This window comes from Corvus moneduloides, chromosome 3, assembly GCF_009650955.1.
Source record: "Corvus moneduloides isolate bCorMon1 chromosome 3, bCorMon1.pri, whole genome shotgun sequence".
Taxonomy (NCBI): domain Eukaryota; kingdom Metazoa; phylum Chordata; class Aves; order Passeriformes; family Corvidae; genus Corvus; species Corvus moneduloides.
In genome coordinates, this window is record NC_045478.1 from 1,868,885 (window position 1) to 1,892,929 (window position 24,045).

The 24,045-nt window shown below is 47.0% G+C and overlaps 1 protein-coding gene across 2 annotated transcripts in view; it reads left to right on the top strand.

The window, feature by feature from the left end:
- Positions 1-24,045, top strand: part of FZD3 (frizzled class receptor 3) — a 48,164-nt gene that overhangs the window by 1,887 nt on the left and 22,232 nt on the right. The window contains exons 2-3 of one of the 2 annotated variants that reach the window (XM_032103563.1): positions 2,629-3,128; positions 23,221-23,417. In XM_032103563.1, the coding sequence (XP_031959454.1) occupies positions 2,940-3,128; positions 23,221-23,417 (386 nt within the window). In that variant the 5' untranslated portion in view covers positions 2,629-2,939. Of the gene's footprint in view, positions 1-2,628; positions 3,129-10,040; positions 10,283-23,220; positions 23,418-24,045 lie in introns of those variants that run through there. The other variant, XM_032103564.1, reaches the window with a different exon arrangement.

The window sequence follows — 24,045 nt, forward strand, 5'->3', positions numbered from 1 at the left end:
TCTTAATTTTATTTTTGGTCCGGTAATTAATATCTTGAACGTAAAATGGGCAAGTCCTGAAAGGACACGGTGAAATTTTTACTGCTTTTTGCATAGTTAAAAGTTGTTGTTTTTTTTAAATTTTGTGGCTTCTTGGGTCTTTGTTTTTGCATGTTTTCTTCAGCTTGAGGTTGTGGGGGAAGGCAGAGGATGGGTGGATGTGTTTGGATCCTGCTGCTCTGTGTGTCATTAATATGATTTCTAGGGAGCATTCTTGGAGTTTTTCCCAAGACTCCACATCCTGGCCTGGATTTGTCCGATTTCTGTGGTGCTGACTTTAACTAGTGTGAGCACAGTTCATCTTAGGTTGCTTCTGGACCTTTTTTGTGAAGGGTTTTCTACGGATCACTGCAATTACACCTCAGTTACAGCGAGCAAAAAAAAATCCCTTGCTCATCCACACTGCAAGGTGACCTCACTCAAACTGGGGAACAAAATCCTCTGGAGCTGGTTTAGGAGAAACAAACAAGCAAACAAAAAAAAAATTGTGAATCCAGAGTTCTGGAAATGACAAAACACTCCAAAGGTTGGGGGTTTCTTTTCGGGATCTGAGGAATTTGAATTTTCTGTTATTAAAATGTTAAACCCAAAGGAATGGATTCCAATGGGATTAAGCACCTTGTCCGACATGGGATCACAGACTGGTTTGGGTTGGAAGGGACCATTTATTTCCAATCTTTCTGCCAGGGAGCTGTACAGAGCTAAGCAGGAGTTGGTTTTATCTGTCTGTAACTTGTGGTGTCCTGGTCAGGAGCTGGGAATGCGCAGAAAGGCTCCAGGGCTGGCCGGTGCTGCCTGGCAGGTGGGACAGTTCAGCTCTTTCGTTTCTTCCCAGAGCTGCCAAATGGTCCAAAAGTCAGTCTGAGAAATTACATTTCTAAAGTCAGAAGGACACAACTTTTCAAGCTCGTATCAACTTGAAATTGGCCTTGAATCCGGTGTGGTCATGTGGGACATGTGTCAAACACTGTGGCTGCTCTGGATCTGTTCAAGCTCAGTGTGTTGACTCTTCACAGCAGCATTTACTTCAGAGCACCAGCTGAGATTTGAGCTGTGTTGGTTCTACCACTTCAGGTGTGGAGGGAGTTCTCTTTTCTGCCTTTTTTTTTTTTTTTTGCTCATCTTTTTGTTTTTCCTGGGTTTGGAGCTTTTCCTATTTCTGTTTTTTCCCTATTTCAGTGCTGCCTCAGCCACGGCTTCCCCACCAGTCTCTGTGAGAGCGAGAAGCAGCCTGTGAAAGCGAGTTGTCAAATGAGCTGAATTTAACATGCTTATCTTTAGCAGCTTGGTCTTTTCTTCCTCTTTGCATGTTTGTTTTTAACCAGCCTGTCTTCAAAAAGCTCCAGCCAAACCCTTTCCCCTCTCGTGATGCTGCAGAGAAGCCCAGAATTGTTTGGGTTGGAAGGAACCTCTCCAGATTATCCCGTCCAACCCACAAACTGCACCAAGGGTTTAAAACCTTCATTTTTCTGGCTGTAAGATGGGCCTGTGTAAATAAAAATGTGCATCACAGCACACGTCTGGTAATTAAATCCTTCCTATCTCTCGCTGTGTTTGCATTGGGGAGAAAGGAAAAACTCTGTTCTCTCAAGATTGGGAATGTGTGCAGGTTTGTGGTTGCTTGCTTTTGGGGATACTGATGGAATATTTGGAGTTTTCTAAATTTCTTGTTACTTTTTAAACATTAATTCACTTGAAAGCAGCTGGTTAGAGACTGGATTTTGGAAATTTTACCTTTGTAAGACGAAATTGTTATTAAAAAGAGGCTTCTTTGTGCTCTGAGGGCTCTGTGAACTTTTCCCACCTCCAATTTCAGAGCTTCTCCCATGGACGAGCCCAATCTGCTGAGTCCCCGTTCTGCTGAGAAAACCCAGATCCAGCCCCAGGGAGTGATTCCTGTTTAAATTGGCTCCACGGGGAGAGTGGAACTGGCAGAGCAACCCTAAAATTCCCCTCTCTGGGAGTGTGAGGAGAAAAGGGGTGGTCAGAGAACATCTTCTGGCTGATTCTCAGCTGCTGGGGTGGTTTCTGGCGGGGAGGATGGAGGAGTGCAATTAAAATGGGTTTGGGACAGCAACAAGAAAAGCAGATTAAAATGCCACATTTGAGCCCAGGTAGCCAAACCTCCTTGGGCAGGCCAGTGGCGAGCTGGGACTTGCGGGGTTGGTGCTGGTGACTGGTTTTGTTTTTGTTTTATAATTATTCCTCAGGAGTTCCGAGGCCGTGCAGAGAACGAGATGCTATCGCTGTGCGTGGAGCTGCTGAGTCACAAACAGCCTGGTTTCAGTGTGGCCAAGTTGAAAGTGTGGGGTTTTCTAAAAATATTCTGTCATAATCAACGTGATCCCCTTGTTTTCACCATTTTTGGGTGGAGTCTCTCTGCTTTTCTTCCATTTAGTTCTTCCATCAAATTCTTCCATTCATTTCCTCCAGGAATTCAAAAGAAAACAGGATTAAAACTTGCAGAAGGACCTTGCAGGAGAAGTTGAAGCAGTTTGTCTGCCAGCAGCAATCCTTAGGAATTGAGAGGTAAAATACTTTCATGGGTTAAAAGGGGTTTTAGTGAGTTCTGTCTGTTTTGTGTTCCAGGTTATCCAGGAAAAGAAGGAAGCCTCTGGAGCGCTGCTGTGTCACCATGGGGTCCGTGGTGTGGGAATGTGGTTGAAATTTTAATACTTCATTCATGCCACAGAAGGCTGAGAGGGAAAAAAAAAAAAGGGAAGATTTCTCAAATACCATCTCCTGGACTGAGCTGAGGATGTTGAATACAAAAGCTCTTCCAGCTGGGAGGAACCTCAAGCAAGGCCTGGAAATATCAAAGTGAAAACTGCGGATCCACGAGGAGCTGGAAGATCTTCCTGCCTGGGCTGCGCCCCTGGCCCCATTCCCGGTGTGGAAGGATGGCTTTTGGCTGGATGCTGTGTTCCCTGTGGATTTTGGATGTCTGGGTGGCCCCCGCGGGAGGGCACAGCCTGTTCTCCTGCGAGCCCATCATCCTGAGGATGTGCCAGGATCTGCCTTACAACACCACCTTCATGCCCAACCTCCTGAACCACTATGACCAGCAAACAGCAGCTCTGGCAATGGAGGTAAAACGATTTTTTTTCCATAAATAAGTATAAATATTTTTAAAATATACATACGTATAAAAAATATATATAGTATGAATAGATATAAAAATGTTTGGTCTTTAGTTCACCAGTAATTGACAAGAGAATCCAACCAAAAAAAACCACCAACAAACCAAGGTAATGAATAATTCAAATATAACCCCAAATGCCATATTCTAAATAGTTGAACTATTCCATGACTGTAGATCCTGCCTAGTTGGATATCACTGAGTGGGAAATACTCTGGATGTGCTTGTTAGTTTAAATATCTGAAGTCTGGTTTATACAATAATTTTTCAGTGTATTTTCCATCTCACCCAAGGAGTTTCCTTACTTGGAGTTCTGAGATATGACTAAAATGAGTGGAAATGCAGAATATTAATCAAGTCTTGCTCTCGACCTGTTCAAAATTCCGTGAGGGATTTGTGCAGATTTGGTTTATTTGTATTTTTTAAAGTGTTTGGGAACCCTTTGTGGGTAAATCTGTGGTGCTGTAGACTGAGAAATGAAAGAATAATCCTGTGTTTCCTTCTTGGAATGCTCTTCCTGACAGTACTGAAACTGAATTTCATTGTTCTTGTTAAGTGATACAAAGCCTTGGCTTTGTGTGGCCTTTCCATGGAAGAGTTTGGAATTGGATGTGGTGGATTTCTTTAAAATTGAGCTTCTTGCCCTTCAATTTGCTGTTTGAAGGAACTCTGGACTTGGATTGCAATGGCTCCTTTGGATGGCTCTGGAGATTCCCGTTACCCTGAACACGGAGCAAAAGGAGTGAATTTTGTTATAGAATTGGTTCTGGCAAGTTCTGAGGCCCTGGCACAGAATTCCCAGAGAAGCTGGGGCTGCCCCTGGATCCCTGGCAGTGTCCAAAGCCAGGCTGGAGCAACCTGGGACAGTGGGAGATGTCAGGGTTGGAATGGGATGAGCTTCAGGATCCCTTCCCACCCTGGGATGAGCTTTAGGATCCCTTCCCACCCAGACCATCCTGGGATTTAATGACTTTATTTATTCATTCATTCTCCAGCCTATTTTACACCAGTTTCCAGCTGGTTTCCTTCAATCCCCTTTTGGGTTGTGCTGCAGTTAAACCCCCTGGAGATCTTGGAAGCCTCCTTTTTATCCCCGAGGCTTCTCCTCTCCAGGTGGAAGCGTTCCAGCTCTCTCCCTGCAGTGTCCTTCTCCAAGTCTTGGCCTTCCCTCCTGCATTTTTTTGCTGCTTCGTTCCTGGGATAATTTGAATTCCCTTCCCCTGTCCCTTTTGTTTTCCAGCCTTGTCCTGGTCGGTGGCACTTCACCCGGGCCGTGGGCACCATTTATGGTTAAAACCCCACTTTTCACTGATCGTGGCCAGCGCTGTGCCCATTTTCCAGACTTTCTGCTGCACGTCAAACCCGTGCTTTCAGAGAACTGTCAGAAACATAATTTCTACTCCAGACCCGTTTCTGGCCGCCGCTGGAAGCGGAGCAGTAATTCCATGGACCAGAACAACGGGTGCAATTATCCCAATTTTTGTGAAGCAGCTTTCTGCCTCCGAGGGGGGAACTGGGGAGGGGGTGAGCGCTGCTCCTCTGCCCTTTGAGGTGCGAAACGCGAGTTAAAAGCAGGAATTACCTGGCGTGAAACGCTGCAATTCACACCGAAGCCATTCTTAGGCTTAGCACGGGGCGCGTTGGTGGCGTGGGTGTGTTTAACACTCCCTTTTGCCAATAAAATCAGCATTTAAGGCGGCAGTTTCAGCCTGGGGATGGATTATGGGCTGCTTCTGAGGAAGGGTGAAAAGGCTTTATCAAGCTTCAAATTCTCCCACTGCAGGGTTTTGAGCAGCAGCAAAAAAAAAAAAAAAAGACTGAAAATCCACAGCTTTTCATCAATATATTCCCATTCCTTGCATTAACTCAGATTGCACTTTAATATACGCTTAGGGAGAGGGAAGTTTTTATTGTTTAGCTTTTAGGCATTATTTAGTGGCTCTATTATGGAGCACTCAAATGCTGGGCTGATCGAAGTCTGTTGAATGTTGCATTGTGGTATTTTCTGGGAACGTCTCTGGTCTCCAAGCCCCCTCCCTGGCTGCTGTGAACGTAAAATAATGTAGCAGCAGAATCGGGGTGATTCATTTGGTGTGCTGCAGGGAAGGCCTTGTCATTCTCACAGTTTTCCACTTTTTCACAGCAGCTCCTGATTAAAAAAAAAACCCAAGAAGAGTTCATCTTATTTGTGCTGGAAGGGCACAATACAACAAGGAGTGGAGGTGAAGCAAAAATGAGAATTATTGTAGCTGTTGTCTTGCCATCAATAAATTCAACGTACTTCTCTTCCCATACTGCTGGTTGCTTAAAAACTTATTTATTATTTCTTGAAAGCTTGGAAAAATCAGTTAAGTTGCCTTTTTGAGACTTAAGGCTGGTGTAATTCCTTCGTAATTGTAAGAAAGTCACATCATCAGGTTAGAGAATCAATAAAATCGGGGAATCCCAGAATGGTTTGGGTGGGAAGGGACCTTAAAACTCATCCAGTTCCAACCTGGACACCTTCCACTATCCCAGGTTGCTCCAAGCCCCATCCAGCCTGGTCTTGGACACTTCCAGGGATCCAGGGGCAGCCACAGCTTCTCTGGGAATTCTCTTCCAAGGCCTCACCACCTTCACAGGGAGTTACTTTTCCTCAGCATCCCATCCAAGTCTCCCTTCTTTCAGCCTTGATTAAACAAAGGCAAATAGAATATTCCATCGAGGTCCCTGCTGGAATCAGCTCCCAGTCCTTGATTTACTCCTGGGAGAGATAATTCCTTCAGCTTTGTGCTGTGCTGCAGCCACGAGGCTGCTTTAATCTGGGAACACTGAAGGGGGGAAGGGTGCTGCCTCCAGGAGCGTTATTTTATTCCCAAATATCCCTGAAGGATCTTGGTCCTTTTGGCAGAGGACGAGCACCGATCCAAGCTGGCTCTGGCAGGGACTGAAATGAGAATTATTTTGCCTCTGCTGTTGTAAAAGCAGCAATAAAGGGGTGCTGGCACCCCAGCGCTGACAGAGCACGGAGCCACGAGCTGCCGGTGTCCAGGGCAGGAACTTCCCAGCTCCTGTGGCCGGGATGAGCTGTCCAGGCCGGAGCAGAGCCGGGAGCTGTCCAGGGCTTCTCGCATCCCGACTCCGGAGGGTCCCTGCGGAGCTGTCACATCCAGCGTGCTGTGAGGCGTTGGTGAGGTTTTCTATGACCTGCTGGCAGGCTGCTTTTTGGCAATACCCATCAGGAATCGCTGGTTTCAGCAGTGCTGGTAGAACTTCCCTCCCAGACATTCCCGAGGATGCTGCTGCGGCGTCGGGATGGCGCTGCTCCCCCGGCTCCGCGTGTTACATAAATCCATAAATCCTGGGCTGATGGAGAAGTCAAATTACCCCTCTCCCCCCTTGGGGACCTGACCTTGTTTACCCATCTCTTTGGATTATTATTGCTCCAAAGAATTATCTTCTGTCCCTTTTCCACTTAATATTCCTCCGGCCTTGAAGGATTTGCTGACGTGTGAGCATAGCCAGCGGTGGGGGTTTATCTGCCTTAATTCAGGTTTTGTAGGCAAACATTTTGATCAGAAAACGTGGAAGTTTGGGGCCTGTTGGAGCCCGTGGCCACTCACTGACAGCTTTTGTCACTGCTGAGGAGAAGCAGTTTAATTTGATGATTGCCAGGCTTTTGGAATTAAATAAGCTCCCAGCGCTTCTTTCTCTTCACCCTGATTTTTATGGGACCCCACAAATGATGGTGGGGATCAAAGAGGCTTTAAAGGACAGGAGCCAGACATGGCTGAGGGCTGAATGGGTCCCTCTGAGTTGTCTTTTGGGATTATACTGGAGGTCAAAACCCTAAAAAGGAGACGACGCAGTCACCATATGGCCAAGGAGACAACATGCTCTTCCTTTGCACTCCATTCCCATTTTCCTGACCCAAAAAGAGAAGCAGTAGGGACTGAGGCATGCAGCTGGGTTGGCCAGGACATGGAAAAGGGGGAAGTGGAGAAATTGTGTTGTCCTGCAGTTGTTCTGGGGTTTGCAGTGTGAGGGAGGAAGTTGGAAGGGCAGAGGAGTGATGTCCCCTCGTGTGCTCCTGCTCCATCAGCATCCCAGGGGTCACCAGGGAATCAGGGCACTGATACAAACAGACACCCCAATCATGGATTTTTGGAATATTTAGAAGCAGAGCCAGTTAATTCGCCACAGAATAGCCAACCACAGATGTGAGGGCATCTGATTTTTCATACCCTGTTTCAAATTTAGCTGTTTCTTGCCTGTTTTGGTGCTCACAGAGGACAATTCCACGGACCTCACACGCTGCAAGGTCTGCATGTCCTTGCCAGCCCTGTTTTTGTCACCTTTGGAGTCTTAGTTCATTTTTTTCATCTTCTTTTTGAAGTGGGGGAGAACCAGAGTGTGCTTAAAATGGCGCCAACAGAAGGCATAGCTGTATTTATTCCCAGCCCAGTGCCAACATCTGGGATCAGAGGGATTTTTCCAGCAGAGGTAGGTCAGGTATTAAGTGGCTCATTTAGTGGTGTTTCTTTGCTAATAATCACCAAGGATGGGCAGAATGTGGAGTGGAAAATCCTTAACTTCTTACCCCCTTAATTCCACCTTTATTCCTTTTCTCCTGCCTTCCCTGTGCTTTATATCCCAAATTTCACACTTCTCCTTGGCTTTCTGTATTCCTCAGTTCTGCCTCCCAACCTCCTGGAAGCACAGGCACATAAAGCTAATGGAGAAGGGGGTTTTAATCAGGCTGCTGTTGTGTAAGCAGCCTGATCTTAGGCACTAATTTGCAGCAAGGATTAATTTTCTCGTTAGTGTGTGCGATTATGATCCCTGCAGAACAATGGAGCCGGGCAGGATCACAGGGAAGCGAGCGGTGCTCCAGCTGATTAAAGCCTTCTCTTTCATTAATTTTATATTCTCTTATCCCCAGCTGGAATTTTTACCTTAGATACAGCCACGTAAAGCTTTTAAATTTGTTTCATTGTTAAAGCAAAGCTGGGCTCGCAGAGATGATTCCGCGGCATGCGGGCAGGGCCAAGGAATTCCTCATCGTGTCCTTGGGAATTCCTGCTCGAGGAATACCTGGGGCTTGTCTGTTCGAAATGCAGCAGCAGCCTCTGGTTCAGGCTTGATCTGCAAAGGGCACCAGTGTTATGCAAAGGTGAAATCCTTAGTGGGAAAGAACAATCTGGGAAGAGCCAGGGCTGCTACATCCCCGAGCAGCTTTCGTACAGAAATGAGCGTGATCCGACAATTCTGTAAAATGAGGTTTCTGAGGGAGCAGTTCAGCCTTGGCTGGGCTCGTGCTGGAGCCATGCATTGGATCCTTTTCGCAGGAAGATCCGAGATAATCTGAGGGAATGTTGCAAGTTCCGTGGATAGTGCCTGATTTCGATGGTTTGGACAGGAAGAGCAGCCGCGGGAGGTGATAATCTGCACTCAGATGAAACGCAGAGCTCCGCGTTTCATGGACCTGCGCTGAGGTTGGTGGAGGCCTAAGGAAGAAAGGGAAGGAGGCTGGGAATCTTGGGAAGCAGTTAATCCAGACAAAACGACATCCAAGAATAGGTGCAGAGAAGATGGAATTTTCGGCTGCTGCTGTGTGCAGTGGTTTGTGTTTGGGGGATGTGGTGACTCGCAAAGTTGGCAGGACACAGGGAATGGCTTCCCGCTGCCAGGGGGCAGAGTTGGGTGGGATACTGGGAAGGAATTCCTCCCCGTGAGGGTGGGAAGGGGCTGGGATAGAATTCCCAGAGGATTTGTGGCTGCCCCTGGATCCCTGGGAGTGTCCAAGGCCAGGCTGGACAGGGCTTGGAGCACCCTTGGTGGGAGCTGTCCCTGCCCGTGGCATTTCCAGGTGGGATGGATCCTTCCTTAATTGTTCCACATCACGTGGAGCAGTCTCTGAGTTGTTCCTTCCCACCCCTGCACTCCAAGAAACCAGAGAAAGGCACCTGAGGGCTGAGCTTAACTGAAAGAACGAGCACTAAGAAGAGATTTTCCTTCCAAAATGAACACAAAGCACACGAGGGTTCAAACTCCTGCCTGGGGATCACCAGTGCCCAAATATTAAAGCAAAATCACAGGCATGAGAAACCCTGAATTTTTTCTCTGCCTAACACATCTTCGCCAGAGAATAATTTAAGAATTATTGATTTTCAGTCTTGGATGTTTGTTAATGAGAGCAAGGTGCCACGTGAGCATTTTTAGAATGCTGACTACGGCAGTGAGAGGAAAAACGAAGAGAATGAAAGGGTTGGGGGTTTTGTGAAATTGATAAGCCAGCGCTTGCATGCTGGGGATGAACTCTGCCACCACGTTCGTATTTGCCTGGATCAAAGATTAATTCTGAACGACGATTCGAGTGGAAATAGGAAGGGGAAGTTTAGCCTTAATGGCTTAGTACAAACATGGAGGGCGGGGCGGGGGGGAGGAAAAACATTACTTTTACATAAAGATACAGTTGAAAGTAAATGCTGCACGTCTTAATCAAGATGTATTCACAGGGGGATGTTTTCGGGGTCAGGGAGGCAGATGGCTCTGCAGCGTGCCTCGTTCTGCAGCAGCTGGTGCAGCCTTAAGGAGGAATTATCAGCAAAGGTGGAACGCACGCGGGTTTATTTGGAAGAGTTGAATACAAAGTACTGCGCAGCCAGTTGTCGCTCTGCAAGTGCAAATTCAGGTGCCAGGGAATGTTGTGCTGCTGGAGCATCTGGGGAATATTTGTTTTACCACTCCCTCACCCACCACAAGGTCACAGATATTTGGGTTTTTTTGCTCAAAAGCCCCAGAGATGGGTCCTTCCCATCTTTGTGAGGGCTTTGTGTAAAAAACAGGCAGTGATGTAAATAATGTTTGGCTGCTTAAAAGCGGGCTGGCTTGGCTGGGATGTGCTTTTTGTTTTGCTGCTGCTTGGAAATTGGCTTTCCCCTGCTTTTTGTGGTGTGGGATGGTCATTCCAGTTACAGGGTAGATGGATCCAGAGGGGAAATCACCCCAGAGTGAGAAGACGAGGAATAAATCTGGAGTAACTTCGGCACCGAGGAGCAGTTGTCAGAAATACTTGTCTCGCTGGCATGGCTGCAGTTTCCTTCTTTGATTTCGGAGGCACTGGTGAGTTTAGAGGAAGTTCAGGTGGCTTTTATGGGTTTGAGGCACCTTCCACTGTCCCAGGTTGTTCCAAGCCTCGTCCAGCCTGGCCTTGGACACTCCCAGGGATCCAGGGGCAGCCACAGCTCCTCTGGGAGTTCCAGCCCAGCCCCTCCCCACCCTCTCAGCCAGGAATTCCTTCCCAATATCCCATCCATCCCTGCCCTCTGGCACTGGGAAGCCATTCCCTGTGTCCTGTCCCTCCATGCCTTGTCCCAAGTCCCCCTCCAGCTCTCCTGGAGCCCCTTTAGGCCCTGGAAGGGGCTCTGAGGTCTCCCTGGATCCTTCTTTTCTCCAGGTGAGCACCCCCAGCTCTCCCAGCCTGGGGGCTCCAGCCCTCGGAGCAGCTCTGTGGCCTCCTCTGGCTTTGCTCCAACAATTCCATGTCCTCCTTATGCTGGGAGCACCAGCACCGTGCTCAGTACAGGGAAATACTTGTGTTATTCTTCAGATTTATCCATTTTCTCCCTGGACTCCTCACGTTCAAAAGCACATCCACGCAAATCACTGGCAGTTACATGAGCTGAGCGTGCTGTGAAGCATTTGCTGTTGTTTCTTCAGTCCGTTTTGGATTTTTTTTTTTTTTAATCTTCAATAAACCACCTGCTGGTTTTACATTCCCTGCTTTTTGTGCTGAAGACACAGCGAGCGAGTTTTCCTCTCGGTATCATCAGCGATTTTACAGGGCTCGTCCTCCTGCTGGCTCTTTTACAAGCTGCAATCATCAGAAGGTGCCACGTTTATATTTTTATGGAGCAGCTATTCCTGGTTTTATGGAGTAGATGGATGTGCTGCAGCGCTGACAGACGCCGTGTGACTCTGCTCTGTCACGTCACTCCTGTGGGGACAGTCACAGCCAGACCCTTCCGTATCCTGCGGAACCGTCCGGCCCAGCCGGCCCTGCGTGTCGGGAGCTGCAGCTCCGTCCTCCTGACCCTCTGCTGCTTCCATTTCTCCATAAGGCCTTGATAAAACACCTCCGGAGCCCTTCAGTCGAGGGGATTTTTCAGGAGAACATTAAATTCTCCTGTTGGGTTTGGGAATCGCTTCTTCCCAGTTTCTCTGCGGTCTCCTATAAATCAATTCAGTGGAATTAGGTGGGTGCAGAACCAGCACGAAGTCGGATGCTCAGTCCTTCAGGGTTTATTTAATTTTGTCTTGTTTGTAAGACTCTCTGGACCCACTTTCAGGACCCACTGGAGGTCCTGGCCTTGTGTTTTCAGCAACACCGTTCCCATTTTCCTCCCATCTCGCGATTTTGGCCGGGATCCCCCCCTGGCTCCTCCCGTGTCCCGAGGAGTTGTTCCTATGGCTACCCCCCGCTTGTGGGGGGACAAAGGTTGGCATGTTGGTCCTCCCGAGCCAAATTCTGCCCTTTGACTCCCACCCCTTTTCACACCCCTCGCTAAGCTTGGCCTCTTGCTCCATCCGAGGCTTGTCAGCCGGGGGGTTCCCATGGAAACAGGGAAGGAAATTTGAAAAGAGAAGCACAAAGGGCTGCTTAATTTGAATTTGAACAAGGGAGGAAGGCTCCTTGTAGTTCATCTTTGTGTGGCGTGGAAGCCCGAAATTTATCTTCTGAAAGTTGCTTTCAATTTGTAAACTCGTTCATATTCCCTGTTTCTTGATTTATAGGACGAAAGTTGTCATGTCCGTGGCGCTGAGCGAGGAGAAACATCTTTCTTTATAAATTCGGGGAGACAGCTCTGGGCAGCCGCTCGTTTTCGTCTCCCCCCTCACAGCTCCGAAAGCATCGCTCATGTTTTTAACATTTCTCCCTGAAAACTCACACGTATTACATATTTTCCCCTTCGTAAGGACTCAATCATATTGTCAATTATCCGACATCGCTGCATCCTTGTCTTTGTGGGGGAGTGGGTGAATGATGTGTCCTTGAGAATCAGCAGAGACTGAATCCCGGCTCCTGAGAATTCCTTTTTCCTCCTTATTGTGCATTTTAACCCTCACGGTGCAGGTGCAACACGGAAATGTAACTGCAGAGGATAATGTGGTTACAAAGTTTGACCTTGGATTTCAGCTTTGCTGCTTGTTGTCAATAATAAAGGGGAAAAAAAAAAAACCAAAGGCAAGGAAACAAAAATATCGTGGGATGGTGGCATTTTACCTGCATGTTTTACAAATGTGTCAGATTGTAAAGTTTGATGTGCGTTTGTTAAAGGACAGGGAAGTTACTTTGCCTCCAAGTTTTCCCTCTGTGGCTTTTCGAATGACAGATGATCCAATTCTTCCAGAAAAGGTCTTTACCTCACGTCGGAGAAATACCATTTAAAAGGAGTTATTTGGGACTCTGTCCTCCAAATCTCGTGGCTAAAACACCGACCCTGCTGAGCCCTCAGGCATTTTCTTTCCACTCCCTTTGGAAATCATCCCTGTTGCTGACAATAACCTTCATTAAGTGGTATCACAAAAAAGGCAGCGTAATTCTCCAGATCCATCGGCCGCTTTTTTCCCCTGGCACCACGGGAGGCGGTTGCTTTTGTCTGGGAATTGCAAACTTCCAGGCTTTTAAAATTTAGCCTTTGCTTCCCCTCCCACTTTGTAGTGGCAGCCTTGAAGATTCCAGGGTCACGGAGGGGGCTCGGGGGAGTCGGAGCCAGGACTGGCAGGGATCTGTGGCCTGTGGATGTCCTGATCCCGCTGTATCCATCAGAAAAGAGCCGGTGGGATGGATTAAAGGACACATTTTTGATCTCTGGCTGTCAGTGCTCATCCTTGAGTTGGGAAGCAGTGGGAGCCGGGAGCGAGGGAAGAGCTGAGCTCGTTAACGAATGCACGGACACTCCTTCCCACTCTGCCAGCCCCATCCTGCTGCTTCCAGCTCTTTTTGCCTTCCCTACCCCACAGCCCCACTCCTGCTCTTCCCTCAGCTGCATTTTCCAGCCTTTTGGACACTTTTATAGACACATAAAAGGGGATTTTTGCAGCGTTGGGCAATTACTCAGTGGGAAAACGCTCTCACCCCTCTTGCCTCTCGCAGCCCCCTCAAGGAATTCAGTGAAGTCTTTCCTCCTTTCATAGTCTGATCCCACTGATTCCATTCCGTGTCCATTCCAAACTCCCCTGCAGGACATTCCATCCCCATCCTGACATTTCTAGGAGTGGCATTCACTGTTCAAGAAGGTTTTGGAGGGGTTCTTCCACAGCATCCACAGATGTTTGCTTCTCTTTATTCCGTTTAACTGGGAGAGGGTTTGGAATCGTCACCCTGGGCAGGGGCCTCGTGTGGAGCAGTTGCATCATCTTTTTGTGTTCCCTCTCTCTTATTAATCCAGTTATTGTTTGGCCTTGTGAGCATTCCTGACATGTGGGAGCAATTTTCCCCAAAAACTCCGTCTGTGGTACAGAGGAGAGCTGGGAACGAACTCCTGGCCTCAACAGGGAGAAAAATCCCGGACTTTTGAGGGCAAAATATTCTTTAATCTACTTTGAGAGCAGCAAAAACCCTTTTAGGGTGCCGCAGAAACAAACAAGTGGAGGCACTGTGGGAATTCCTGTCAAATATTTATCTGGTGAATTATTAACTGGAAAAATCGAGTCAGTGGCTCGGGTTTGTCCTCAGTTTGATGGTTTGGGTGAGGATTTCAGGACTGGTCGTTCAGAGGTGGATAACAGCTGTCTGGCCAGTGGAAAAGAGGGATACAATTGCAATTATTTTTAATTCTTTTCCCCCTGTAGCATTCAGCTGTGACCTCATTAACTTGGCGCTGAATAGAGGGGAGAGTATTGCCCTGATGAATCTTAAATTTTAATTTACAGCTGCTGCGTTCACACATGGGTTTTTTTTAGAAATGGTTAGTGGTTTAAAAATGGTTAAAAATTGAAGTCACCAGCTAATTATCTTAATTCCTCTATTTAGAAGCATAAATTAATTTTAATTTAATCCACTGGAGTAAATTGAGGTATTCTCAGTCTTAACTTTCCTGTTCTATATTAATTTCTGATGAATAGAGAGGCCTGTTGGGTTGCCCTCTTGTAATTCCTTGATTGGGTGAAAGAAATTTATATTGGGATGGACAATTTCTTTGAAAAATTGAAAAAAAAAATCCCAATAAATTCAGGCAGTTTTTGTTCAGAGCCTACAGACTCACTGGAGAATTGTAATCATAAAAGAAAGGACAATCTCTTTCCAAAGACTGAAGTTTTCCCCTAAACCCACTTCATTTCCTCGTTGTTTGTGTCCAGCTGTGCAGGTGGCACGTGGGAAGAATTCCATGGCTAGTACCAAAATAGGGGAAGTCGTTCCTGAGATTCAGCTAAAGCTCACCTTGGATTTTTGTAGTGGCTTTGTCGACTTGCTCACAGCACAGGGTGATTTTGTGTGGAGCCCCAGGGAACCCTGAGAGAAACACTCTTGATTTTTCACCCCAACTTTCGGGTAAATGTACAGGTTTTCCTGAGGAAAATCTGGTTTATGTCATAATCTGGCCGCATCTTCATGTGAAGAGTGTTAAGTGCTGCAGCTTTACTTTTCTTCTGTTGGAAGTTGGCTGAAATATTTCCAAGCCCTCAGAATCCTCACAAACAAAATAGTCTGGAGTTGTAAATTGCAAAATGCCTCTTCCTGGGGAGTGGGAGAGCAGAGAAACAGTCACAGCTGTGGTGGAGTACATGTGGAATTAAATGGGAGGTGCTGCTGAGCTGAGATTTGGAGGTGCTGCAGCTTGGTTCGGGTGCACCCTACACCAGTAAATGCAGAGATACGAGGAAGGAATTCTTCCCTCTGAGGGGCTGGGATGGAGTTCCCAGAGCAGCTGTGGCTGCCCCATGCCTGGAAGTGTCCAAGGCCGGGCTGGATGGGGCTTGGAGCAGCCTGGGGCAGTGGAAGGTGTCGGGGTTGGAGCTGGATGAGCTTTGAGGTCGCTTCCCACCCAAACCATTCCATGGTTCTGTGATTCCATATCTCAGGGGACAGCAGGGCTGTGGAGCTTGCAGAGAGCAGACCAGGAAAACCATCCTGCATTATTTATGCCCGTGGAACACAACCTGCTGATTTTTGAATTACTTCCACCAAAAGACAGCTCAGTGTCCTGGACTGACAGTGCAGCCTGCCTGGAAAGCAAACACGAGGGAAAAAGAATAGAATATCTTTATTAGAAGTATTCTAAACAATACATTTTGATGATTGCTCTGTGAAATAGCGTTAATTTTGAGGCCCAAAGATGTAAATCTTCTCTCCCATCCGAGTGCAGACAGCGTGTGTGTGTGGTTTTGCTGGGCTATGGATTGAACAGATGGTCTGCAATGTTAGATTAAGACACAGCTGTTAAAATATCAGCATTCGTGTGTCAGACACGTTCTGTCTGCTATCCAGGATGGTTCTTACAACGTTAATCCAGCAGATTGTGTTCTTACTTCAGTTTGCATCGTGTTATTTATGAGGATGGTTGTGGTGGCTCAGTGTTGAGCTCTGCTCCTTCCCAAGACCAAAACCCCTGACTTTTCCATGGAGATGCATCCCTGTATCCCCTGAGTACTTTTGGGGTTTAATTTGGGCAGTAACTGTGGGGCAGAGACTTTGTGGATGCCACAGGATCTTTTCTTGAAGGATTTAGGTGAGATTTGTTTTCGTAGGAGCAAAATTCAATCATTTAACCTCTTCCCAAGGAGATGCTGGTCCTGATTGTAACCAGGGAAGACACGAGAGCTGTTGGATGGTGATTCCTTCTTGGAGAACATCTCCAACATTCCCAGCTCAGGCAGGAGGGGATTTATTCCGACTGACCCCGCCGTTGTTTTCCCATGGATGGAACCAGGTGTTCTGGCTGGTGGGAGAATCCTGTGAGAGGATTCCGACAGCAGACTGGCTGCCAGGGGAGCAGCAGACAAAGCTTCCTGAATTCTTTCAGCGCGGATGGATTGTCTCCTGCAGCCTTTCTGGCTGCCAGAAGTTCTGCTCCTGGATTTCCCAGCCTCCTGCCCCTCCTGGCTGCCAAAAGTTCTGCTCTAACAGCCTCGTGCCTCTTCTCTGCCGTGGCAAGAAGGGTTTGTCTGCTGTGCTGTGGGGCTGATGCTCTAAAACTCACTTTAATTTACCTTAAACCTGGGTCAGAGTGGCAGAGGAAGAGGGTAAATAAACTTCTGCCCCTTGTGAGACTGCCCCTGAAGTGCCTTAGGTGACAACTGCGATTTGTCCTCATTTTGTGACCATTTGGTGACAGCAAAGCTGACATTTAAGGCAGTCAGAACACTGCAGGTCCCCCTGGTTGATCTCCCAACCTGGGCTTGAATGCCAAAATTCAGCAAATAGAAGCCTTCTGCCATCCTCATCCCAGTGGAAAACACAGAGATCCAGTAGGCTGCACTGGCTTGTAATATTAAACATTCTAGATATCCTGCTGCATCAGCTGGGTGAAAAACCACAGCAAAGTCACACATGAAGTAGTAGAAGTCATCAAGCCTTGGGGAAAAAAAAGTGGTGATCAAAAACCCTCCAGTGGGAGGGTTCAGCATTTCTTATGGAATTTCTTATGTTTGGAAATCCAGCTTGTCTGGTTTTGTTCTGCAGGGTGTTAATGTTGTGTATTCTGTGGCAGGCGCTGCCATCCCGTATATTTACAGCTCTAAAAAATCAAAAGGGGAGGCAAATCCAAATGGTGACTTCGAATTTTGGCTGTGTCCTTATCTGTATTTTCCATCCTATTTGTGATTTATAGAAATCCCCTTTTTTTTTGAGCACTGAAGAATCTGATCTGGGTGCAAATCCCATCGTGTGCTCTCCGGCCAGTGTCAAATCCTCTGACAAACCCCACCAAATGCTTTTCCTCCTTTGCTCGGATTTTTGAGCAGTGGATTGTCATGCTCCTCTCTCCTGGTTTTTTCCAAGGAGACCTCCCTGGAGCTGGCAGGAATTGTGTGATCCTGCTGTGTGGATCAGAGAAGGAGAAGGAGAAGGAGAAGGAGAAGGAGAAGGAGAAGGAGAAGGAGACAGAGAAGAAAAAGGAGAAGGAGACAGAGAAGAAGGAGACGGAGAAGGAGACGGAGAAGGAGAAAGAAAAGGAGAAGAGAAGGAGAAGGAGACAGAAGGAGAAGGAGACAGAAGGAGAAGGAGACAGAGAAGGAGAAGAGAAGGAGAAGGAGAAGGAGACAGAGAAGGAGAAGAGAAGGAGAAGGAGAAGGGAAGGAGAAGGAGAAGGGAAGGAGAAGGTTGGTGTTGCTCCACTTCTCAGCACGGGTCTCCTTCCCCTTCCCACGGTGACAGCAGCACCAGAGCATTTCCCAGCGGGCCTGGAAGCAGTGATCACTCTCCCACTTGGAATGTCATCTTTGCAGGAGATGGAAATGTGTCATTTCCTTGAAAAATAGGATTTTGACGAGATTTACAGCTCCTGCCCTGGAGTCTCTTCCTTGCCCAGGCAAAGTGTCTTCATTTAACAGTATCGAAAATACAATCCAGAGGATGGTGGATGTATTTCCCTGGTAATATCCCTCTGGAATTCTCCCAAGCCCATCACAGCAGGCATATGGAGAGGAAGGAGGAAGCCCAAACCCTCTCAGCTGCCACCAACCCAACGCTCCCTGCAAATGGAAATGGTTACCAGGACCACCCATCTTCATTCCCCCATTCCCAAAACACGAATCCCACATCCAGGAAAAGCTGACAGATGGATGCCGTCTTCCAGAGGAACTTTGGAATTTAAAATGCAGCAGGAGACCTCTTTAAAGAACTCGAGCAGATGGCTTTGCTTTTAGTCCTATAGGCAGAGATTAATGTCATTCCCTGTATTTTAACTACTTCCATCTTTATCCTCCTTTTTTTCTTCCTGCAGAAATTAACCTTGGCTGTCTGTTTGGAGACAGAAAGCTTGGGATGGTTTTTCATGATTGCTGCCCTCTCTGAGTAAGGCAGGTAAAATAATTGGCCTTGGGTTTAAAGTGAATAACAAAGTGAGTGCCTCGTCCAACCTATAGCACGAGAAAAATATCATTTAAACCCACAGTAATTGCTTGTCTTTTTATATTGTTGGAGTTACTTAAATAACTGTTTAAATGCAGGCATTTATTTTTAGTGCTAAGGTAAAAACAATCTGGTTCTTTTTTTTTCCCCTTCCCAGCCCCTAAAGCAGTGCAGTGTCAGTCTAATCCTCACTGCTACCAGGATTTTTCCAGCTGCCATCAAATTATGAGGTGTGGGATATTGAAAGGCTGTGGGTCACGGGGTTCATAGGGATAATTGGGAATCACTTTATTCCGTGCTGGAGGGGAAAAGCTCAACAGGCAGCCAGAGCCGTGCCCCGCTTGGCTTTTCGTACGTGTGTAGCACTGTGAAAAACCAGAAATAATTCCAAAAATAAAAGTACACCTCAGTTTCTCGACAGGGAAGTTGTTGGTGAGGTGAGTGGGGATGTGCTTTGTGCCAGGAATTCTCACTGGGTGTGTCTTGGCACCGTGCGCTCAGAGCAGGCTGGGGCAAAGTCACCTTTTGCCTTTAGAAAGCAGAATGAAGGGTCTGCAGCAACCGGAGTCGCACGAAGTTGGGTGAACTGCGTTGATTCCAGAAGAAACAAACTCACTCCTGCACAGCTGGCTGTGCTCGTGGTGCTCTCTGCCACCTTTAATTTCACGGCACGATCCAGCTCGAGCCAAACTGGGTGGGAAAAGGTGGAAATGGCTCTGGTCTTCTGCCAAGTTCGGGCCCCAAATCCCTGCTTTTTGCTCTGCTGTGGCCGGGTGAGCATTCCCTGATTTTCTTCAGGAAGCAGCAGCCGGGTTGAGGCAGGACCCTGTTTGATCCCAGCAGCTCTTCAGCTCAGGTGTGAACCTGGAGCAAACGTCTCCAGGTGGAGTGTGAGCGCCAGGAGCGTGGGCTGCAGGATCCAGTGAATCCAGAGGGGTTCACAGGAGTCAGGGGCGATGGAAAATAAGATTTTCAGTCTCAAGGAAACCAATTCTGCTCGTGACAGCCATCAGAAGCAAGGGGCCAGATGTGCTCAGTGGAAGCAGGAGCTGTCTGCAGAGCTAAATCCAAAGCAGCTCCAGTTCTCCAGGGAAGGCAGCCTGGAGGGCATTAGTGCCCGTGCCCTTTGAGACACAATTCCCGGTTTCTTCCATCAAAGAGCGGGAGATGCAGGACAAAGAGCAGCTCGTGTGGCGGCTCTGAGCCAGGATGTGCCCCGAGGCAGCTGCTTCCACCCGGGAATTGCAGCAGCAATTGAGAGTCATAGCATCACTCTCTTCCCAGGAGCCTGAGGGGAGAAAAGTTCCCTCCTTCCCTCTCGGGATTTATGAGGATGCTTCCTGTTTAGTTCTCTGTTCAAAGAATGGAATATAAAACCAAACAGAGTAGGGAAAGATCAGCCGAGTAATTTGGTTTAAATCGTGCAAAGTCACTTCCCAAAACCAGCCAGTTGAATGTCTGTGTAAATATTTTTTAATTGAAATATTTATTTTATTTACCTGATAAGAAAATAATTGGGTTTATTATCTCTCAGTATTACGAGGTCTGAAATCAGATCTCGGTTCCATGGTGTATTTATAATTTGAGTTACTTCTCTTGTTTGTAACCAAAAATGAGGACTTGTTAAAAAAATTATTTGGAGTGAGGGAAAATCTACACATTCCAGCTCTCCTTTGGCTTTCATCCCTTGGGGAATGAAAGCTGGGGGTTGGAAGGAGATGATCTTTAAGGTCCCTTCCAACCCAAACCATTCTGCGATTCCATGACCCCCTCCTGAAAACAAACCCGAGGCCAGCAGGAAATTTCTAATCTCTGCTAAAGCACGGCCATATAAGCTCTTGATGGAAATAGCGGGGAAGGAAGGAGCTGGGGAAGAGGGAGAAGAAAGAGCTGGGTGAGGTTGTGCTGCTCTGAGGGAAGCAGGGACACAGGGCTGGGACACAGCGCCTGGGTGGCAAAGCCAAGGACAGGAAGAGTTTATCTCTTCCTAAACATTTATCTCTTCCTTTCTTGGATTTCCTGGGACTTGGCCTGAATGACTGAAATCAGTTTGGCTGCCACACCTCCTCTCTTGCCCTCGTCCTCTTCCTTTTTCCTCCTGGAGTTGTTCACCAGGCGTTTTTCAAAAGCGCATCCCATTTAACAGAGGGCCTTTTGTTCGGCACCGGCGGAGTCATAACTTGCTCTGCGTCCTTGGGCAAGAGCATAAAAAGAGTCTTTTAATCTCCCCGGGTTTATTTTTAATAGGGAACAACATAATCAGTAGGTGGAGGTGACTTTTCATCTTTGGAGCTGCGAGGGGGGAAGACAATTCGGGGATAATTTTTGGGGCGCTTTCAGAGGGAGCTGCCCACAGGCACAAATGCTGCTGTCGCTGCCTCAGAGCAAGCGAGGCTCTTTTTCTGTGTTATCAGGAGTCGTTGCCGGGATTTTTCTTCTCCCGTTCTCCAGCTCAGCCTCTTCAGGATTTTAAAGTTCGCAGGATCCCAGGATCATTGAGGCTGCAAAAGATCTTTGGGATCATTGAGTCCAACCTGTGACCGATCCCCACCGTGTCCCCAGCCCAGAGCACGCCACGTCCAGGCCTTCCTTGGACGCCTCCAGGGACGGGCACTCCAAACCTCCCTGGGCAACCCCTGCCAATGTTTAACAGCTTCTCCATGAAGAAATTCCCTCTGATGTCCAACCTGAAGCTCTCCTGGCACAGCTTGAGGCCGTTTCCTCCTGTCCTTCCCTTCACCTGGAGCTGTGTTTGCACACCTTGAGTTGCTCTGGGGTCTCTTCCGAAACAGCTCAGCCTCTGCAGCTCCACCAAATCCAAACAGATCTTTTAACAAAGGCAAAAGAGCAGGAAAAGAGGAATTTTGGGAACATCTTTTCTTAGTGGGAGGTGTATCAGAGGAAAGTAGGGGAGGAATTGTCAGGAGAACTTGAAATTCAGATGTGGGTTTGTAGAAATCCACAATGGCAGGAGGCAAAGCTCAGGGGTTGGGGCAGGCATGGAAACAGGAGCTCTTTTTCATAAAGTTATAACTTAATTTTCTCATTTTCAGGGCTTTCTGAAAAGAAGGGAAGTTAAACTCTTACCAGAATAAAAGTGGAGTTCTTGTTTTATTTCCCTTTCCATCAAACAAAGAAGATTTTTACCTTCAGCTTTTCCAGGCAGCTGGTGTAACTCCCTGGAATCGATTTCTTGGATCCACATGGTCAAACAATGGCTTTAACTCTGCTGTAGACAACAAATACTCACAAATAAATATATAAATAAAAATAATTCTGAAGTACATGTCCAGCCAAACAGAAGGAGTTCCTTGAGAAACATGAGCTTGTAAATGTAAATATGTCCCAACTGCTGCTGCCTTTTTCCTGGTTGATAACTCCAGAGGCTCATCCTGCTCTTCCTGCAAGTTATTGCTGAATTTCATGGCTCTCCTGTTCATGGGGTGTTTGAAAAATGAAGGGGATTTGTTCAGCTTGGTAAATAATAATGATGTTTAAAAAAACCCCACATTGAACTCATAGCATGGTTGTGCCTTGTATTCCAAAAATTCACCTTTTGGAGGGGGAAGGAGACTTCTGGGAAGGATTGGAAGAGTAAAGAGGTGATAAGGGAGGTGTGAAACTTTTCCTTATAATTCCCAGTATTTGCCATTTCTGTTACCACAGAAGATGCCCCATTTTTTCCCTGTTAGATCAGTTCTACTCTATCGTTTGGAAAAAGAAAATGCTGAATTGCTTTAAAACACTTCTCAGGAAATCACTGCTTGAGAATGTAATCGTTCTGCAGCTCTTCTTCAGCTGCACTTCTAATAAGATTTAGGATTTGGATGTATTTCTATATAGCAGGTTCATTTGTGCTTCAGCTATTGCACTGCACATTCCAAAGATTAGGATTCTGCTCCTTAATCCTGCTGGGCTGTGGAGAAAACTCTGCTATCCAAATAATGGACTTTTTCTAAAAGTCTGTGTAGAACAGAGCAGTGCCATTGATGAAGCCACTGTCAACTTTTCCCTTTGAGCTGTGATTTGAAATAGAAATCAGGATGAGAAGTGGCTCATGGAGGTGTTCTTGCAGTCTGGGGTTTGGTTTGTTTCATTCCAGAGCTGGAAGCCCTAATGTGTTCCAATATTCTCTAATTGCACTCTCACGGGAGTATCATTGATCTTACATTGATATCCAAAGAGACAGCGAGGCTTTGGATGCTGGTAGGTGCCCCAGAAACTTGGAATGAGACATTGATTAATTCCTGGAGAGTTCTGAGGACAAACCACAAAAAGCAAGAGCAGAATGAACCCACGCTGGACAGTAGGAATACAACGTGGATTATCGACATGCAGCAGCTTTCACTGAGACATAAATCCCTGTCCTCTTTATTTTTCCTTCTTTATCCTTCAGGAATATTCCAGACCAGCTGTATTTGCCCAACTCTGACAGATTTTCTCTCGGAGCTTCCGAGGAGTGTTGCTCTCACCAACACCCAAACCTGTTGTGAAGCACCACGGGAGCACAAGACACCGGTTATTTATTTTGACTTGATTTTTTTCAGGCTTTGATTTCGCGGTGCTTTCTGTTGGTTGGGCAAGAAAAGGCATCTTGGCTGTGCCTTCACTGTGGTTACAACCCTGTTCTGGGAGCTGGGAGGTTCTGTGGCTGTGTGGGAATTTATATAAGTGGGGTAACGTGAGGGCTGGGAATGTTTTCCTTCCACGGATACACCTTCATGAGAGAACTGAAATCCCCACCAGCATTCAGCTGTCGAATTCCCACTGATTTTAGTGCAGATTGAGTACATAAATATCCCTTGGGAATCTCTTCATTTGTCCCCATGGTCACCTTTCTTCCTAAAACACCTCAGTTCTGTCCTGATGATTGTTTCTCCCAACAGCCGGGAAAAGAAGGTCGCGGTCATGGCTGCGATCAGACAAAGTGAAACATTCCACAAATTGCTGCTTGTAGCTGCTGAATCCTCTCCTTTCTCTTTGCCAGCCCTTCCACCCCATGGTGAACCTGGAATGCTCCCGGGATTTCCGGCCCTTCCTGTGTGCCCTGTACGCGCCGGTGTGCATGGAGTACGGGCGGGTGACGCTGCCCTGCCGCCGCCTGTGCCAGCGAGCCCACAGCGAGTGCTCCAAGCTCATGGAGATGTTTGGGGTCTCCTGGCCGGAGGATATGGAGTGCACCAGGTGAGAAAATCCCTTTTTTTTTTTTTTTTTTTTTCCAGGATAAAATTTTATTCCGATCCAGGATGTTTTATGGTTCATAAAAAACCAGGTGTTTTAAATGTTTTCCATCACAAGTGGCCATATTTTCCTTCCCTTTTTCCAGCAGCCTGTTTCCTGAGGTGGGAAGTGAGTTCCTATTTCTGCCCAAGAGATCAGCTGAAACTTGGCTGGGTTTGATGAGGATGAAATCTCAAAGCTGTTTGCAGAGCATCTACCCCTTGCTGAGCTGCAAACAGCCGTGTTCAGCTTTACATTGCACCAATAACTTTACGGAAAAACGACCCGATGGTGTTCCAAGCTGTTTGAGGCAGAATACACGTGAAATTAAAAACAATACCCTCATGCCTTGTTGTTTTCTGTAAGTGACTCCAGCAGCTAATGAAACTGAGGAGCACAAACAGGAAGAAATCGTTTACTGTTGGATTGGAGAGAATGGAAAACAATTAAAATTATTTTAGTTAAGTAAGTCATAAGAGGATAAAATAAGAGGACGTTTCTAGGTAACTGGGATTCCTCCAGTGTCTCCTTCAAAACTCAGACGGTCCTTGCCTCGAGTCAGAGCTTTGACTACACAAATATCTCCGTCATA